At 41.0% G+C, this 20,579-nt stretch overlaps 1 protein-coding gene across 7 annotated transcripts in view; it reads right to left on the bottom strand.

Moving 5' to 3' along the window:
* LOC148337898 (uncharacterized) overlaps window positions 1-20,579 on the bottom strand; it is a 30,863-nt gene that overhangs the window by 3,073 nt on the left and 7,211 nt on the right. For 2 of the 7 annotated variants that reach the window (XM_088293338.1, XM_088293344.1), the window contains exons 6-9: window positions 19,499-19,687; window positions 19,184-19,357; window positions 5,378-5,640; window positions 1,871-4,631 (exon numbers count right to left, since the gene is read on the bottom strand). In XM_088293338.1, the coding sequence (XP_088149464.1) occupies window positions 19,236-19,357; window positions 19,499-19,687 (311 nt within the window). In that variant the 3' untranslated portion in view covers window positions 1,871-4,631; window positions 5,378-5,640; window positions 19,184-19,235. Of the gene's footprint in view, window positions 1-1,870; window positions 4,632-5,056; window positions 5,641-7,167; window positions 7,917-14,291; window positions 14,402-19,149; window positions 19,358-19,498; window positions 19,688-20,579 lie in introns of those variants that run through there. The other 5 variants (XM_088293339.1, XM_088293342.1, XM_088293341.1 and 2 more) reach the window with 5 other exon arrangements.

The following is a 20,579-nucleotide window of genomic DNA, read 5'->3' as shown; positions in this document are numbered from 1 at the left end:
AGTCAAACCTTATTGAACTCTGTTCTTTTCCCAAAACAATTCATTTACAAATCCAGACATCTTTGTCTGTGGGGTGAAGGTACAAAGCGTTACAGAAGACCAATACTTGGGTATCAACGTGGACACAAATCTCAGCTTTAGAGCACTCAAAGTTTGCAAGAAAATAAAGTTCACTTTCAAATTTGCATATTAGAGACACACTGTCAACAGCAGCAATAAACTTTTTTTTTTTTTTTTTATCATTGAGTGCCACATCTCATCCTGTATGTTAAGCTTGTCCAATGCACAGACCACAGTACTGAAGCCACTGGAGTCACTTCATAAAATTAATTACATTGTTCCGCTCCTCTTCCACTATCCAATTTTGGAAAATTCTAATCAGCTACCAGAGGTGCTGATAAAGAGATGATACAATTCCATTTTCAAGAACATCATCCAGTCCAGCAGTATTCTCATTCAGAGCATCACAACAATATAATACAGCCCCACAATCAACCAGTTTCCATCATATCAAGTTTAACGTAAAGGTCTGGCTTGTTTATGCTCAACTAGGTAACCACTAGCAAGACTACTATGAATAGCAGTTCTGTTTCATTGTTTGTATTTGGTATTAATTTAGCCTTTTATTGTATTTATTAATGCTTTTTGATGATGCCTGATGCTCTGTCTATTATTTATTTGTACTATCGTGTTTATCATAAGGCAAGTTGACTGAAGTTGAAAACTAGCTCTAAGCTAATTCGGGTGCATTTACATTTGTTAGGTAATGAATATATTGCCACTTTTTAAAAATGGACAAACTTAAATGAGAAGCAAATTTTGTGTAAAAATGTAAATACAACCGTAAAATGGTCAACTATCTGGATCTGGCCTGACACCTGGTGGGTTCCAACCCCATCCATCTTGAACTCCGGCAAGGCACGCGTGAAAGAACCTCGGCAAAGATGTAGCCTTCGCATACATTTTTAGCGATGGGTTGGTGAGGGCTTGCCACCGTTCACTTGCTCTGTCAATGGGACTCAACTTGTCGAGAGTTTCATGAGTGTATTGCTCAAATATATTTCTATAGCAGTAGATGTGCTTGTGGAGTCCTAGACCTTCAAATGGTTTGTGGTGGAATAGAATTGTCAGGGAACTGCCCGTCACAGCAGCACATTTTTATATTGTAATTTTGAGCAATGTCAGTTTTATCCAATGCTGAATCGCTTCCAGGCTTGGGTCTTTCTATTAAATTACTTGCCAAGATGGGAGACTTGTCCATATTTGAGAGAGAAAAAAATAAAAATAAATGTTTGCTAAGCTGCTGCTACAGAGCCACGTGACTTAAACCATGCACGCGGATTCACCGAATGAGGATTTCACTTCCTCGTAATTTGTAGCCAATCAATGGCCCCATAAAATGCTCGACGAAGATTCACCTTGGCCGCCATGACACCAATCCACCTTCTTCTTTACTGGACAGCTACACTCTGCAGTTTCGACTTCTCCAAACTAAGCTACTGCCATCTACAGTAAAATAATAGCACTGCACGTTATTGTAATCTCTCTCTCTCTCTCTCTCTCTGACACTATTACTTTTTTGGATGCATCCATAGGTTTTATTTAGTCACGTTTGTGTTTTTGTAAATGAACATTACTTTGGACATTTTCAATGTAATGCAAATATCCATTGGATAACATTTGAACGGTGGAATGGGAGGGTTGTTACTACTAGCATGAATTTGCAACATAGAGTATAGGTAATCTAGTAAAATTAGGTGTAGAAAAACGGTTGCACTTTCTCAAATTAAGTGAAATATTGAATGATCGAATGTGGCCCGTTTTTCAGTAATTCCAACAAGACTGAGGCATATAAGCAAAAGCAAGCTCATAGTGCAGAGGATTCAGTTTATTGGAGTCAAAGTTTAACAACTTACAATCTGTATTTTTTTGTAATATATACGCATATATATGAAACAAAAAAGGCTACTTTAGGAAGAATAAATGTACTTGTCTGTTTTTATTAATAACATCTTTAGTCCGTTTATTGTACAGAATTAAAGTAAGTTAATATCATCCTTGAAAAAGAGCAATATGTTCCTTTTTTATGTCGCAGTGCAACTTACATCTTACACACCTGTGCAATGTACCATGAGGTGTACACCCCTGAAAGGACACACAGTGAATCTCCCTTTTCGGCCTGGTTCTGCAGGTCTACACACACAAAGATGAGGGGGTGATAACACAGTCTGTGGCCACAAATCAGAACTTGTCTTCTGTATGTCTACAGTCAAGTTGTTGTATCGCTGAGTAGCAGGTGGGGGGAAAAACGAGAACAAACTAAACAATGATAAGACATCTGCAGACCAAGACTGCATTCCCATTCGTCTACAGCTATGTGTATGTAGGAAGTCCGGTATAGACTGACGATGTTGCCAAAGAGAGGGTTGGGAGGCACAAGGAAAGTGCTTGCATCATTTAGTTTCATTGTGGTACTCTCAAATAAACCATTCAAAAAACACAACTTTATATTGGGGGTGTGTTTGATATTTCACAAGCGTGTAAGATGATGATACAAACAAAAGCTATTCGAAAAGAATGACAGTAGAAGGTGAAGCATACCTAAATATAGTGCTTGATGCAGTAGGTGCTACACGATTGAGAGTTGTTCACTCCAGGGGGCACTATTGAGTCCTTAGCCCGATGTAGGGCAGACATAACTAATATATTGAAAAACTGAGTGTGAACAAGCTTTTCTTGTGACAGTAAGTTTGTAACTTCGGCTCACTCTGAGGTGCATAAACTAAATTCTTTTCACTTCCTTTTAGGATGCGAGGGAATGCATCCTATGCTGATTTTATAGACTGTCCACCCCCATCTTCCAGTTGCTGTGCAATGCATGTCTTAACACAGGAAGTCCTCGAATCTCAAAACACAAAAGTCAAAATCATACTTCAATGGTACTCTTGTGTGTATCATGCGCTACAAGTCAATCAGTCCTGCAAACATACGGAGTAGTATATAAGAATTGATAAAAATGATCCACATTATTTTACCCTGTCCAACTAAATCAGTCCCAGGCCTTTTCATGCAATGCCAAACCAGGAGAATGTCTATGGGTCAATCTTTATGTTTCTGTTCACCAAAAAAAATCAAATAAAAGTCACTCTAATTGATGTCAGGGTTGCTCTGAGTTCAACTGCATCGACAGCAACAGTGTTAAGAGGGATACAACGCAAAACCTTGGCATAGAATACGTCATACTTTACATTATATTCATGACACAAAACGTAAATATAGTTATATATTTGTCTATGCTTAAATATATTAGTCAACTGTACATAAATCTTCAGAAAATGAGATGCCTTTACCTGATATTTTGAACAGCAATGGTAGAGGCCAATAAGACAGACCCTGCGATGTTTCCAATAAGATGAAAATACATAGAAAGTGCATTCTTTGCAGTGACTGACTCCTTTAAAAATGGCGCTTGCCATCACAGTTTAACGAAACAAAAATGTGCACACTTTCAAATACATACTCTCAGTGTTCTCTCCAAAAGCAAATCACAGTGGTAGTGGAACACAAACATTTACATTAGTATACACAGTAGCATACACATATACACAATCTCAGAAAGAGAAGAAACAAACAAATTAAAAATGGAAGGAGAAGCTGATGGAGAACAGAGATAGTGTTGCTGAGAAACTAAAAATTAAACAGTAGATTTGCACACAAACAGAGGAGCTAAACTCCTTGTGCAGATAAACATTTTCACAGTTTGAAATTGTGTGTATAGAAAATGGTTCCTGTTTGACTGTAGCAGTTGTTTTCATTGGTAAAGAGACAGCATTAATGGCAACCTTTCACAGTCTTTATACAAAAGTCACTGCGCTTACTTTTCCCACACTGCCCTGTCAGATCAACTTGGAATAATAGCGCTATCGTCATGATATGCAGGGAGAAAATCAAAGCAAAACAGTGAAAGGGTAGGATTGGTGGCTCTGGGTGCAAGTTCATTAGTACAAAAGTACAGTGCTGTGGTGAAAAGATTTCCTCTGTATTGCTGCTACGTAGATACCCCTCCACCCTAAAATCAATCAGATTTAGAACAGAAACTAAATATAGTATACAAAGGACATGTACACTAGAGTAACATGTCCAAACATACCCATTATCTCCCATTTCCTTCTTGACAGGCATGTGGACTTTATGCTGAGTTCCACGGACAAAGGAAGATTAATGGTTTCTGTTCAGGCATGCAGCAGGCACCCTGTGGGGTCCTCAGAGTTATCAAAAGTACACTCACACTCATTCCAGACTGTTCCCTCTATATTTACACTTTACAAAGTGTGTTGGTGTGTGTGGGGGTGTCTGTGTGTGTGTGTGTTTGACAAAAAGTGTGAGAGAGCGATAGATAGTGTCCAGTCCTGTTCTCTATCTCACACATGGGTCTCAATAAAGGAGTGTGTGTGGGTCATGATGGGAACGCTCAGCGGGGAGAGATCGTCCTGGCCATTGGTGCCGGTGCTGAGCTGACAGATGTCGGAATAGAGCTCACTGTGCCACTGTTTCCATTCTCTGAAGGTCTGGGAGCAAAGGCCAGGGTCTTCCAAAAGAGCGCAGATTACCGCCAGCTCAGACTCTTTGGCCTGGAGGAGAATTTACCAGTTAGGTAGGCAAGGAGTTTTGGGTTTGTTATCAGAATTTCACAAACACCTTCAGCATTTTCTTTTTTTTTTTTTTACAAAATTTTGTGGAGGAGTCAGCTACGAGCCACAATAGAATCGATTAAATTACTGAATGCATCTGCATGAAGGTGCAAAGCTTCCAAGGTTTTTTCACTTAAGAAGGAATTTTTGTTTGCTGGTTAATGTTACATGAATCTTATTAAGAAAGGCATATTGTAACTACAGTGCAACTCCCAAATTCAGTTTAAAGATTTACTGTATAAAGGTGAATTAGAAGAAAATATCTGATTCTGAACAAAATCGGAGGTCAAACTGTATGCCAGAAACGACAACTTGGGAGGCGCCATTGTACTTTATAAGGGTGTAAACAGTAATTTGGTACTGACCTAAATTAGGATCATTCGGCCTTGGCTGAAGTCTGCACTCTAATGACAGCTCTTGTAGTGTAGTTGGTTAGTTAGCAGGATTACGCAAAAAAAAAAGGCTTGATTGCTTCCCATAAAACAATGTAGAGAGGCGGAACATCAGCCAAGGAAGAAGACATTTCATTTTGGTGCAGATCCAGACAAAGAGCAGGCGTCTGATTAACATTATAAAATGGTTACATTTTTGGTGCTGTTCCAAATTAGGATTCCTCCTCCTTGATGAGTGTCTATACTCTACTGTCATTCAAAATTTTCTGGAAACAATTCCTCTCTCCTTGCTACCTTCAAGGTGCTGCGGAGCGCTCTGACGCGGTGCAGTCTGTCGTTCAGAAGGGGGTCCCTGACTCTGTGAGTGAAACCTCGTCGAAGTTCCTGCCTGCTACAGGGTCTCGGGTCACCTAGCGCTGTGACGTTGGCTTGTTCAAGGGCCCGGTACAGCTGCTCTAGCCCATCCAATGGCTCAGGTTCACGTCCGTCTGACACCCGTCGCTCTCTCCCCTCTGAAACCCTCCTTTCTCTGCTTTCAACTCTCAACTCCCGCAAGTCTGAGGTAGCCAGGGGGGAAGCAGAAAAGAGATATTCTGTTAAGAGTTGATTTTTTTTTCTTGGGGTGTGGGGTTGTGTTAAGGATGTTTCTATCAAAACAAGCCTGAACAAATGAATCAACCAGCCAAGATTGTCTGTCATTTACGCGCATGGCAGCCCTCAAACTCCGAGGCGAAGCCAGCGCGTTCGACTGCACACATGGTTTTTATTTGCATCAGCATAAGCAATTTGAATATGCAATACAGAATGGGAAACTTGACATTTGACTCCATCACACTCTTCCAGCCTATTCTAATGGTTTCAGATTACAAGACATCTTTTGGTGTATGGTGTATTTTCACAAGGCCTGACACATACAAGTTATCTTTCTGGCCATGACGATATTGTTGCTTTCGAGATACCAAGCCTTGTGCTGAACCTCCCTAATTCATAAGTTACGGCCTTAGAAGCGAGTGAGTCTCACTTTATCTGCTAAGGGTTAGCCATTTGAACAGGTGTCATCAACGCCCCAAGGAAGGTGCCTACAGAAAAGGGATCTAACGTTGGGGAGTCACATCTGCAATGGAGCCGTACCTGGCACCCATAGGAAAGTTCAATTTGAGGCCAGAAAGATACGAATGCATGTGCAACAAAGGGGGCCTGTAAGATTAGTTATAGTTTGAAACTTGATAAGATGACAAATGTGAGAGTATGTAAATAGTTTGTGTATTTTTAATCATGTTTTTTATACACTATTTGTATCAATGATAATTACACACACACTCACAGACACGCACATCATTGCTTCAGCACACATGCGCACAACTGACACACCCACACGCTTGTTTAAGTTTCACTTTCCAAAAGTTTCGTTTTTCTCTGAATAAAGTCCAGAGGGATGGGCGAAGAAGTCAGTGAGAGTGCGGGAGATTGAACAGGCAAGACGCCTATTTCACCTCCTGGCTTCTCCTCCCATCCGCGATGGAGAAAAGACAAAACCTTCCCTGGTTATTCCTCTGGTTCTCTGCATTTAATTCAGTCTAATGAAGGCGTCAGGACCTTTTAAACCTGACAACAAACTAAACAACAAAACTAACAGATGAACATACAAACTTAAATTTCTTTAACAGGTTGCATGTTCAAATTGATCGTAATAGCATGTCAGGTCGGTAGTTCGTTTTGTAAAGAAGCACTACAGTACACTCCTGTAGAGCTGATTGACCTCCTATAATTTTAACAGTCTTTAGAATACTCTTTTTGGCAGTCACTAAATATAAAATGTAAATGAAGGCTTTGTTAAGTAATGCCCCTCTGCTGACAAAATAGAAATGCACATAATTTAAGCATATTTGTTTAAACAAGAACAAAAAGACAACTGTTTGGGAAAGAAGAATTGTTTTTTTTATTTTCATAACGAATTTCAATTCAATCAGTCAAAATTATGCACACCTATTATTTTGGATATCTTTGAGCACAACAGTACAGTATACTGTATCATTCATTATCATTTCTTATAATAAAGACAAGGTGTAATGTACTTACCCTCCTCACCCTCGAGTATATCTGCGGCCTGCCTCTCTGCCTCCTCATCTTCACTTCTCTCCTCCATGTGAGGTGATGAGTGTATCAGCTTCCCTCCAAATGGGTCCCTATTCCTCGGCAGACTCTGACTGCGCTGCTTATGGGAACGTCGGTGTGTGTAGCTGTGTGTGTGTGGACCGCGCTCCAGCGGGAAAGGCCCATCTCGATCCCTGTCTCTCTCTGCAGCGTGATGCCTTCGTACTGGCAACGTAGCCTGCCTGCGTCTCTCTGGCGACATGCCCTGTCTGCCAAGTCCTCCGTACAGCCCCATCTCACCAGCCATGCTCCCCATTAGGCCACCATAATCGCTCTCTCCCGGTGCTGTCTGGAGGAAATGCAGCCCTGCGCTGGTTAGAGGGGTCTCAATGAGGTCCTGCCAGGAGCGACGCTCACGGTGTGAAGACCGGCAACCTGAGGAGTGGGTACTGGTGCTGCCTGTTCCTGTGCCCATGCCCAAGCCCTCTCCACGCTGATCTTCTGCAGATGAGTGGGAGTGCGTGGACTCGCTGGAAAAATGCCGTCCATGCTTTGGCTCTGGGAACGGGCTAGAAGAATTGACCTGTAGAGGAAGAGGGGAGGTGGAAGAGACCATCTGTGGAGGGATAGGGGAGGTGGAGGCACTCATTGGTAGAGGATGGGGAGACGGAGTGGAGCGCATGAGGCTCATGGAGCTGACAGAACGGGGCAATTGGTCATAAGTGTGGAGGAGGTTAGACTTTGTAGACATGGGTAAGTAGGGTGTGTGGGACAGGTGGGTGTCAACGTGAGGAAAAGCGGGTTTTTAAACAAGGATATAAAGATTGGGAGTGAAAGGAGGAAACAGAAAAAAGCAGAGCATAAAGAGACTGAAAGATGAGAGCAAAAAAGCAATGAGGTGTCAGATGAGTAACTCCAAAAATGGTGGACATGTCTGTTATGTAGCTGAACTGAGAATGGTCCCAACTTAACTCAATGTCCAAACATCCTCTCCTTCCACCTAGTGGTGCAGTTTAGGTCAGCTCATTGAATGATAAACCTGATCTGGCTTGTTGTCACCAGTGAATGAAATCAGCTATGTCAACTACTTTAAGCGTATAACGCGGCAGCAGCTTTCTTCCTGGCATGTGGTTATTTCTGAATTGAATACTTTGTTTGAGAAGAGGCATATTTTGTGTCATTTACATTCATTTTTTTCAATATCACACATATAAGTAATGGATCTTTAAGAATCAAATAAAAAAGTCTAACTAAGACCAGGGTGATATATTTTGTGTTAATCTTATTTCTTTGTTTCCTTGTTTGCTTCTATGCTAAGTTTTTTTATTTGTTTTGATTTGAAACCGTGACTCTAAGGCAGACATGTCCAAAGTCCGGCCCGGGGGCCAAATGCGGCCCGGGGTCAAACTTAATCCGGCCCGCAGCCTCTGTAATAAAATTAATACATTCTGGCCCGCACATATACAGTACTGAGTGCGCGCTCTTCCTAACTGCTGTTCTTAATTTACCCACTAGAGGCAGTATCACTACAAGGCATCAGCCCGGGTGACCTTTACCCCCAATTTATAAAATGGCGACAATAAACAAAAAAAGGAAAGTTGACTGCGAGGGTCGACGCTTCAAAGATGTGTGGAAATTGGACTATTTCTTCACAGAAATACGTAACAACTGTGTCTGTCTCATTTGCAAAGAGACCGTGGCTGTTTTTAAAGAGTTCAATGTCAAACGACATTACCAAACGAAACACGCTGACATGTATGACAATTTGACCGGGGAGGAACGCAGCAAGAAATTGGCGCAACTTGAAGCGGGTTTATTCTCACAGCAGCAGTATTTTGCAAGAGCCCGAGAGTCAAATGAGAATGCCACGAAAGCTAGCTACGAGGTAGCAACACTGATCGCGAAGCATTGCAAACCTTTCACCGAGGGTGAATTTATCAAAGACTGCATGATGACTATGGCGAAGAAAATATGTCCCGAGAAGCAGCAAGAGTTTGCCAAAGTTTGCCTGGCACGTAACACCGTAGCACGCAGGATTGAGGAAGTGTCGTCAGACATCAAAAGACAATTGGGGGTCCAAGGAAAGGAGTTTGATTTTTTTTCGCTGGCTTGCGACGAAAGCACAGACGCCTCGGACACTGCCCAGTTGCTTATTTTTTTGAGAGGAGTGGACAATGAAATGAACGTTACTGAAGAACTACTTGACCTGCAGAGCCTGAAAGCCCAAACGAGAGGAACAGACCTATTCTCTTCTGTTTGCGCTGCCGTGGATGACTTAAAACTCCCGTGGAATAAAATTTCTGGGATTATTACGGACGGCGCACCATCCATGGCTGGCGAACGAAGTGGATTAGCGACACTAATATGTAACAAAGTAAGTGAAGAAGGGGGTAGCGCTGTAAAACTCCATTGCATCATTCATCAGCAAGTTCTGTGTGCCAAACATCTCCAATACGAACATGTTATGAAACCGGTGATAAAGGCTATTAACTATATTCGCTCCAGAGCGCTATGCCACCGCCAGTTTCAACAGTTTCTCAGCGATGTTCATGCAGAATATGGAGATGTTGTCTATTTCACTGACGTGCGATGGCTTAGTCGGGGTTCTGCACTGTCGCGCTTCTACTCTCTTTAGCAGCAAATCTGTGAGTTTTTGGCTGAAAAGGGACAACCTATGCAAGAACTAAGTGACCCCATGTGGCTAGCTGATTTGGGTTTTCTAGTTGACATTACAAAGCACCTTAATGTCCTGAACTCCAGTCTCCAGCGACCAGACGGAGTCATAAACCAACTATTTTCACACATCAAAGCCTTTGGAATCAAGCTCAAAGTGTTTGAAAGACACCGAAGAGGTACGCATCAGATATGAAATCTTTGGCTGAAGAGTTCACACAACGCTTTCGGGATTTTGCAGCTATTGAGAAGGACATCGCTCTTTTTTCATCACCTTTCTCCGTGGACACAGACAATGTTCCAGCCCATTTACAGCTGGAGCTCATTGAGTTGCAGTGTGACGCCGAGAGCCGTAGTCGGCACCAGCAACTTTCTCTTGCCAACTTTTACAGAGAGCTGGATAAAGGCAGGTTTCGAGAGATTCGAGAGTTTGCTAAGAAAATGTTGAGCTTGTTTGGGTCGACGTATTTGTGTGAAAAGACATTCTCTGTAATGAACTTAAATAAGAGTCGTCTGAGGACACGGCTCACAGACTCTCATCTGCGAGACATCTTGCGCCATAATACTTCTGCCTTTGAGCCAGACCTGGCCTTTGTGCTGCAGTCCAGATCTCAGTATCACCCGTCACATTAATGCAGGCAAGTCATTTGTCATTAAAATAACTGACTTAATTTTGTTTTGTTCAGTCACAAATTCAGACAAGTTGTCGGTTTTCATTCCAGAATAAAATTTTCAATCAACATTTATATTTGATATGTCATATATATCAAATTAGTCCTGCACTTGTGGTAATCATTTCTGTTTTTCAAAAATTCTGTGGACATTGAACTCCCATGATGATAATATAATTCATGTTCATAATATAATTCATGTTCAAATATTATTTGCACTCAAGAGTATAATTACTTCTGTTTAAGAATAAAAAGTTAAGCAAATATTCAATTGCATGTGATGTTCATATTTCAAATGAACCAAAATACATGTTTGATGGTTTAAATGCAAATAAAAAAGCAAAATGTGAAACACAGAATCGCTTGCTAAAATGTGTTTGAATATATTGTTGTTTATGCAGTGAATGTCAGCCGAGGTCTGCCCCCCCGACATTTTGCAACTTCAAATCCGGCCCGCTTTGCAAAAAGTTTGGACATCCCTGCTCTAAGGAGTGTGGTGACCAGTGAAGTCCCTCCCCTGACGTTTACTATTGCCAAGGCATTTGTCATTGGTTAAAGTTGTTGTCAGTGACAGCAATTGTCAATGGTTTCATGGTAGCTGTCATAGAAAGGGTGCAATTTCAATGGCGCAATGGCCCAGCGCGAGTAGCAAATCTAACAATAGCTGTAGCAAAGCTAACAATAGCTGAGCTAACAGCAGCCGAGTTAGCACCTTGGAAGGCAGCGCGCCCAATATGTGCTTCAAAAACCGAGCAGCCTAATCATTAGGCGCACTTTAGAGTCCCAAATTTTCCCCTAAGCACAAAGCTGCCTTGTAAGGTGACTACGCTCATTACATGGACAAAGTACCACTCGCGACCATAAATCCTTTAATTCAATAATCTGTTTGGAGTACATGTTAGCACACCCTGCTGGACAAAGTGAGAGTTGTCTATGCTTGAAATTGACCGTGACTATACATTATGTGACTATGGAGTTTGGGTGATGGTGTAGGAGAAAGCTGGACAAAAGGGCAGCTGTCCACAATGTTGGAGTCTGTCTTATCATTTATGTTATTGCAAGCAAGAAACGTCCCAGGTTTAAACAACAGACTGCAAAAAGCCCAAAGTATAACAGCACATCTCTTTAAAGTGCCATGCAAATCTCTCTAAACAGCTATGGGATTGTGGGTCTGAGTGGCTCCCAGAATCCATTGCTTGGAATTAGCTAAGGCTGAGTGGCTTTTGTGTTGTTTTTATTTCTTTTGGGTATATTGATGGCATGAGAGATACATGTTTTGTGTTAATCTTATTTCTTTGTTTCATTGTTTGCTTGTATGCTGAGTTTTTTTTTATTTGAAACCGTGACTCTAAGGAGTGTCGTGATCAGTGAAGTCCCTCCCCTGACGTTGTTAAGCAGACAACTGTCATTATACCTATAATTGTGCAGAATCATTGTTAATGACAGTGGTTGTCAATGGTGCCATGGTATCTGTCATTGAAATGGAGCAATTGCTTATGTTATTGAGGTAAAGTGAGTCACATACAACCGGCTGTGACAGTGTGAGCACCCGAGCTATTGCTATCCTAACAGCAGCCGAGCTAACGGCTTGCCCAGTATATGCTTCAAAGACCGAAATAGCACCCTCAACAGGTGTTGCGCCCTTTGAGGCAGCGCATCCTATGACTGTGAAAATACGGTAATAAAAATTGGTCCATCCTTATTTTATAAAGTAAAAATATACAGTAGTTTTTTTTTGATGAGCTATTAGGTTTTTTTTTAAGAGGAGAATTTTATCTATGCCTCCATAAAAGGCTTCTTTCCCTCTACTGCACAATTTTTGTCTCATTCTTATCCTGTTTGATTGCGCAAATAAAAGCAGGTAAGCACTGTCCAAATTTGTGTTTTCTCAGGCAGTCAAACCTGCCTCAGCTTTCTTCTCTTATATACCAGGGCGCAACACCTGTTGAGGGCGCTATTTCTGTCTTTGAAGCATGCACTGGGCGCGCCGCCACACAAGGAGGTAGCTCCGCTGCGGTTAGCATGGCAATAGCTCGGCCACTCACGCTGACAAAGTCAATTGCATCTCACTTTACCTCAATACCATAGGCAATCCCCCCATCTCAATGACAGATGTTATCTCACAACTGACAATCAGAGTCATTAACAATGACTCTGCCCATAAGGGGTATTGGCAAGAGTCTACTAGACAACGACAGGGGAGGAACTTCACTGGTCACCACACTCCTTAGAGTCACGGTTTCAAATCAAAAAAAAAAAAAAAACTCAGCATAGAAGCAAACAAGGAAACAAAGAAATAAGATTAACACAAAACATGTATCTCTCCTGCCATCAATATACCCAAAAGAAATAAAAGTAACACAAAATGATTATAGCAATGGCTTCTTGAGAGCCACTCAGCCAGCCGTGACTATACATTACGCGAATATGGTGTTTGGGTGATGGTGTAGGAGAAAGCTGGACAAAAGGGCAGCTGTCCACAATGTTGTAGTCTGTCTTATCATTTGTTATTGCAAGCAAGAAACGTCCCAGGTTGAGACAACAGACAAAAAGCCCAAAGCATAACAGCACATCTCTCTAAACAGCCATGTGATTGGCTGAGTCTGAGTGGCTCCCAAGAAGCCATTGCTATAATCATTTTGTGTTACTTTTATTTCTTTTGGGTATATTGATGGCATGAGAGATACATGTTTTGTGTTAATCTTATGTCTTTGTTTCCTTGTTTGCTTCTATGCTGAGTTTTTTTTTTTTTTTATTTGAAACCGTGACTCTAAGGAGTGTGATGACCAGTGAAGTCCCTCCCCTAACGTTGACTATTGGCAAGACACTTGTTATTGATTCCAGTTGTTGTCAGTGACAGCGATTGCCGATGGTTTTATGGTAACTGTCAAAAAAATGGTGCAATTTCAATAGCGCAAAGGCCCAGCGCGAGTAGCTAAGCTAACAATAGCTAAGCTAATAGCAGCCGAGCTAGCGCCTTGGAAGGCAGCGCGCCCAGTATGTGCTTCAAAGACAGAAAATAGCACTCTCAACAGGTGTTGCGCCGTAAAAATACGGTAATCTAAACTTAAATTAATACAAATTGGTCCATCTTTATTTTATGTGGTAAAAATATACAGTAGTTTTTTTTGATGAGCTATTAGGGTTTTTTTTAAGAGGAGAATTTTATCTATGCCTCCATAAAAGGCTTCTTTCCCTCTACTGCACAATTTTTGTCTCAGTCTTATCCTGTTTGATTGTGCAAATAAAAGCAGGTAAGCACTGTCCAAATTTGTGTTTGCTCAGGCAGTCAAAGCCTGCCTCAGCGTTCTTCTCTTATATAATTCAAAATGAACTACCCACAACAGTTTCTATTCATAGAAATTGTGGTTAATTGATTGTTGTGGAAGGAGATAACACACTCGAACATGAGTCCATGAAAAATATAGCTTTATTTCACTTCTTTGCTCAAAAAGTGAAGACATTTTTTGGCGAAAAGAATTGCACAACTTTAGATCCATCCTTTTTTCATGATCATTTTAGATGGCATAGAGCATTCCAACTGTTCAACATGTTGCCGAGCTGCATTGTGCAATCAGGACTGCAGCATATGAGCAAATAGTTGCTGAGTGTCAGAATTACACAGTCGGCCATCTGTAGGACACACGCACACATCTGTTCTTCCACAGAAATATCTAAACCCAATGTTTTTGGTTTTTACTCAACAAAGTAAAATGTTGCGGCAGGAATTTTAGCGTTTTCTGACGAAAAACAGTGTGTGTCAATCTGGATGAGATGTGTGATAGCCAGTTTTATCAGCGAGTGCTGTACAGGTCTTCATCCTCAGGACTGGACTGGCTGAAGTCCAAGAGTGCAGGATCTGGTGTAAAAGTGGCACCTCCTGGTGGCCAACAAGACAAATGCAATGACAAACAAAGAAGAATACATTGTGAGTTCAGAACATTTTACCGGAAGGCTAAAGTGCCAGTCACATAACTTGCTACCCATCTTTAAAATTAATCGTAAAACCTATTTATTCCTTGGCTTTTGACTCAGCAGCGTGCGACTTGGTTTTGGTTTTACTGTTTTTGTACTTTTCACTGTCTTCATTATTAGTTTGTTTTATTGTTTGTTGTTATTTTTGCTCAATGTACAGCACTCATAAAATGGTTGTTATACGTTGTTTAAAGTGTTTTATAAATAAAATACTGGTGACTTGAGTGCTATACTGCGTGGGTTTCAAAAATGAGAGGACAGTGTACACTCACATACTCACTGTTCATCTATTCTCAGTTTTTAATATTTTTTGTTGTAGTCAGCATGATTTTTAATGGGAAATGGTAATTTTCTAAAGAGATTATTTGGGGAGTTAAATAAAATCCCGCCATACCATTTATAATTGCTGTGAATTATAAGTACAGTAGTTTATGTCGTTAGGTTCTCCGACATTTTTTTTCTCCAAGTGGTTTTTATGCGTCATTAAAAAAGTTAACATTTTATTCAATGGAGAATTAGTAGAATAATCAATTCTAAAATTATTCACTAGGAACATCCTGAATATTAATATCTCTTCAGTTCCAGGCGTTCCCAAAAAGTGTTCTGCTTTTCTTTCAGAAAGATGCAAATGAAACTTTGTTAAAATGAACGAAAGAATACTAGATTCTGGAATTGCACCTGGTTGAGGCTAAAAGAAAACCATTGAAAGAATGTTTTAAAAATTGAGAGAAGTTTATGAAAGAATCAGACGTTCATAAAGTAAAGGCCGCACCAGCGGCAACAGCAACAATAAAAGCCGCTCCAGCGGCAACAGCAACACCAGCGGCAACAGCAACAGTAAAAGCGGCAACAACAGCAACAGTTATAGCAACATCAGCGCATTAGCAATGACGGCAGCAGCGGAAGCAGCAGCGGCAGCATCAGCAACAGCAGCAGCAACCGCAAATTCAGCTGCGACAGCAGTGCCAGCGGCGACAGCAATGCCAGCAACGCCAGCAGTATCAGCATTCCCACGAACGTCGCCAGCGACATCAGCACCGTCATGGCCGCCAGTGTAGCCAGCACGGTCAGCGCCGCTATTAACGCCAGAAGCAGCAACAGGTCCATTATGCCAGAGTTGTCAACCCAGAACAGAGACAAGTGAGGAGCGGTCTGTCAGGAGTCACTGTGTAAGTCTTTAGCTTCACACAGGGTGACAAAGCAGCAGTCTACTCGATAACGTCAGGGGAGGGACTTTACTGGTCACCACACTTCTTAGAGTCACGGTTTCAAATAAAAAAAAAAAACTCAGTTTATAAGCAAACAATGAAACAAAGAAATGAGATTAACACAAAACATGTATCTCTCATGCCATCAATATGCCGAAAAGAAATAAAAATAACACAAAAAGATTATAGCAATGGCTTCTTGGGAGCCACTCAGCCTTAGCTAAACAGCAATGGCGTATGGGAGAAACTAAGACTCAGCCAATCACATGGCTGTTTGGAGAGATGTGCTGTTGTGCGTTGGGCTTTTGGTCTGTTGTCTAAACCTGGGACGTTTCTTGCTTGCAATAACATAAATGATAAGACAGACTACAACATTGTGGACAGCTGCCCTTTTGTCCAGCTTTCTCCTACACCATCACCCAAACACCATAGTAACTTAATGTATAAGTCACGGTCAATTAGCAGCATAGATGACTCAGGCTTTGTCCAGCAGGCTATGCTAACATGCACTCTGAAGAGCCCAATGAGTAAAAGGGTTGATGGTCGCGAGTGATGCTTAGTAGATATAATGGGCGTGTCGCTTTACAAGGTGCTTTACAAGGCGCGTTTTGGGAGAAGATTCGGGACTTTAAAGAGCGCCTATGGGCCGGAAAATACGGCACATTTTATTTAACAGTGAAGACAACTTGCAATTTTAATAATTTAGCACGTGACATGAAGATGGTCTTTGCGGGCCGTATGAAATGTGGCAGACCGGTTCAAGTTCAAGTTTGACACCTATGCTATATAGGTTGTTTTAATTGATTTTTGTGAATATTTTGGACAATTTATTTAATTCTCTCCTTAATGACGACCCAAGACTTAAAAATGGCAACAGAGTCTACACAGTCAGGCAGAGGAGACATGTTGGGCATCCTTACATCTATTATCTGTACCGATTCTCCTACAAGGGTCGCGGGGGTGATGGAGCCTATCCCAGCTATCTCGGGCAGTTGGTGGGGGACACCCTGAACTAGTTGCTAACCAATTGCAGGGCACACATAGACGAAACACCATCCACAGAATCAAACCCATGACTGAGGCCAACGTGCTAACCAGTCAACATCCGTGCCGCCGCATGTTGGGCAAACAATCCACAATTAACACATTAAGTTATAGTCAAACATCTCTTTTATATAATCTGTTGGCTAGTCTGACTTTTGTATTATGCTTACGGCACTTGTTTACACAATTGTGTATCTAAAGCAACAATGCTGGCTTCTGCTCTCCGACACCTATTTCGGGATGCAAAAGTACTTTTATTGCTTTCAATTTAAGCGTTGCCATGAAGCTAAATCGACTTAAGTGGGAAAATGTGTGTATCAAAATGTATCAGATTGCTGAACCATTTCTAAAATTATGTGACAATGCTTGCTAAAGATTATGCTGAATTGTTGAAGAGCGGATGTGCTTCATAAAATTATGGTGGTGGGTTTAAGTGTGATAAATGCTATGGGGCAAAGCAAGACGCCGTTTTATAAAAAGCCATAATTCCAAGAAAACAGTTCAGACAACCTGGGGCAAAACCTCCCTTGAAGAAATATAATTTGCAGCCACATAGGTCAAGAGCAGTGTCGACGACCCGTTTAATCACTCAGTTCTATGAAAGAAACTACTTAATTTTTTCTACAGACTATTTTAGACTAATAAAATCCTAACTTCACATCTCATTCCTGGGTAGTCAAAACAGCTAATCATGTATACAATGGTTTTACAGATAACTGGCATTCCACAAGACTCTGTACTATGGCCACTTACTTTTATTTAGCAAGTGTATTAAAGACATGATCTCTCCCAGATGATAGTTATTCTGGAGCATCGGATGACATCAGGGGAGGTTGCAACTAAACTAACTGATGCAATTCGGGAAATTACATCTTGGCTGAATCAATGCTGTTTACAGTCAAACCTTATTGAACTCTGTTCTTTTCCCAAAACAATTCATTTACAAATCCAGACATCTTTGTCTGTGGGGTGAAGGTACAAAGCGTTACAGAAGACCAATACTTGGGTATCAACGTGGACACAAATCTCAGCTTTAGAGCACTCAAAGTTTGCAAGAAAATAAAGTTCACTTTCAAATTTGCATATTAGAGACACACTGTCAACAGCAGCAATAAACTTTTTTTTTTTTTTTTTATCATTGAGTGCCACATCTCATCCTGTATGTTAAGCTTGTCCAATGCACAGACCACAGTACTGAAGCCACTGGAGTCACTTCATAAAATTAATTACATTGTTCCGCTCCTCTTCCACTATCCAATTTTGGAAAATTCTAATCAGCTACCAGAGGTGCTGATAAAGAGATGATACAATTCCATTTTCAAGAACATCATCCAGTCCAGCAGTATTCTCATTCAGAGCATCACAACAATATAATACAGCCCCACAATCAACCAGTTTCCATCATATCAAGTTTAACGTAAAGGTCTGGCTTGTTTATGCTCAACTAGGTAACCACTAGCAAGACTACTATGAATAGCAGTTCTGTTTCATTGTTTGTATTTGGTATTAATTTAGCCTTTTATTGTATTTATTAATGCTTTTTGATGATGCCTGATGCTCTGTCTATTATTTATTTGTACTATCGTGTTTATCATAAGGCAAGTTGACTGAAGTTGAAAACTAGCTCTAAGCTAATTCGGGTGCATTTACATTTGTTAGGTAATGAATATATTGCCACTTTTTAAAAATGGACAAACTTAAATGAGAAGCAAATTTTGTGTAAAAATGTAAATACAACCGTAAAATGGTCAACTATCTGGATCTGGCCTGACACCTGGTGGGTTCCAACCCCATCCATCTTGAACTCCGGCAAGGCACGCGTGAAAGAACCTCGGCAAAGATGTAGCCTTCGCATACATTTTTAGCGATGGGTTGGTGAGGGCTTGCCACCGTTCACTTGCTCTGTCAATGGGACTCAACTTGTCGAGAGTTTCATGAGTGTATTGCTCAAATATATTTCTATAGCAGTAGATGTGCTTGTGGAGTCCTAGACCTTCAAATGGTTTGTGGTGGAATAGAATTGTCAGGGAACTGCCCGTCACAGCAGCACATTTTTATATTGTAATTTTGAGCAATGTCAGTTTTATCCAATGCTGAATCGCTTCCAGGCTTGGGTCTTTCTATTAAATTACTTGCCAAGATGGGAGACTTGTCCATATTTGAGAGAGAAAAAAATAAAAATAAATGTTTGCTAAGCTGCTGCTACAGAGCCACGTGACTTAAACCATGCACGCGGATTCACCGAATGAGGATTTCACTTCCTCGTAATTTGTAGCCAATCAATGGCCCCGAGACAGTATTAACACTCAATGTCGAGGGCGATGTTTATCACCCACCCCAAATGGTTTATAAACAAAAAGGTCAATGTGACCCTTCAAGTCAATATGAAAAATAAAGGACAAAATGTTGAGCATTTTATTTGACTGTGGACCTACAAGGGTCTGTTGGATGGCCTCCGAGGCAGCACTGGCCATTTTCTGGGTTTCTTTAGCGTCTTTGATTTTTTTCTCCAATGTCAGGCAGAAGCTGCTTCAGTTCTTCCATCTCAGCTGTAGCCTCCTTTGTCCCTTCGGTGCCATCTGCTGCATCTACCAAGTTCTGCAACATAGCTAGACAAAGACTAGGGTCAGCCCTTCAACTATATTGTGTTCAACTCCAGGTCTATTATATAGCCTTTACATATTAAATCTTTACTTTGGCGCGTGAGGGGGGGGGGTGTAGTATAAAACTAACAAAGAAATTAGTCTTACCCAGGCGGCTCTCAATCACTTGTAAGGAGCTGTTGTAGTAATGAATGGCCTGGCTGTACTGATCCATGTCGCACAGGGTTGTGGCAACATGGTAATGGGTCTCAGCCAGCAGACGACTGTGAGGAGGAAGATGTTTGAGCTGCAGAGCCAAACATTCCTGGAAGTCTTCTAGTGCTTGAGGATAGTTGCCTTTGGAACAAAGCACAAGAGTTACTGCTAACACGTTCTAAACACTGCAACACATTTCTCATTTAGAACTCAGAATACAACTTCAAGGTCCAATTTAACAGTTTCTAAAAGTAATTGAGCATGCTTCACACGTTCAACGCTGTTGCAATGTAAAACATTCAGAATCACAAGACCAAACTTCTGCTATGTAATACGCTTGCAACACTGCAATAATTTAAAAACAAAAACAAAAAAAAAAGGAAAAGAAAAATGAGTGTTTTCTGTGCCAGAGTTGTATATAAGATTAGTTCGGCTTGTTTTCCTTGGAATTACATTTACAATGCTTTTGACAATGTATAAGGGCACGCAACTTGGGCCGTACTGACTTTATTGCAGACTGCTTGACCAAGAATGTCAAACATCTGGTAGGTTCACAACCATGTAAAATTCTATCAAACTGAGGTGCTCAGCCATTAGTGGGGAGATATTGATGATTGTCTAATCCATCTTAAATATTTAACACACAGAACAACGCAGTCAAAACAGAAGAACCGTGCGGAGATTAGTGACATTTCACGAGGCTGAAGAAAAAAAATTAAATAAATAGTATGTGGTGCTTTAAAACATTTCCCCCTCCCACCAAATAGCAGGGCCGTAGATGGAGAATCAACAACTTCTCTTATTCTCCAATTAAGTCATGCTGCTGTGTGTGCAGTGGTCAAAGCATTCTAAGATACCTCATCTAAATTAAAGCATTTCCAAAGAAGTACAGCTTTGGTTCTCCTTCACAATAAGATATTACAAGGCACGGTGACTTTTACATGACTTTTAGGTCAGTGGTAAACACTTTCTGATCCTAACCCGGAGCAGGTTTCATCCCTGAATAGGATGAACGCCATTGGTGACAAAAGTT

Source organism: Idiotropiscis lumnitzeri, chromosome 4 (genome assembly GCF_059441095.1).
Source record: "Idiotropiscis lumnitzeri isolate Australia: NSW breed Sydney's pygmy pipehorse chromosome 4, RoL_Ilum_1.0, whole genome shotgun sequence".
Lineage (NCBI taxonomy): Eukaryota > Metazoa > Chordata > Actinopteri > Syngnathiformes > Syngnathidae > Idiotropiscis > Idiotropiscis lumnitzeri.
This window is presented reverse-complemented; position numbering and strand designations above follow the sequence as displayed.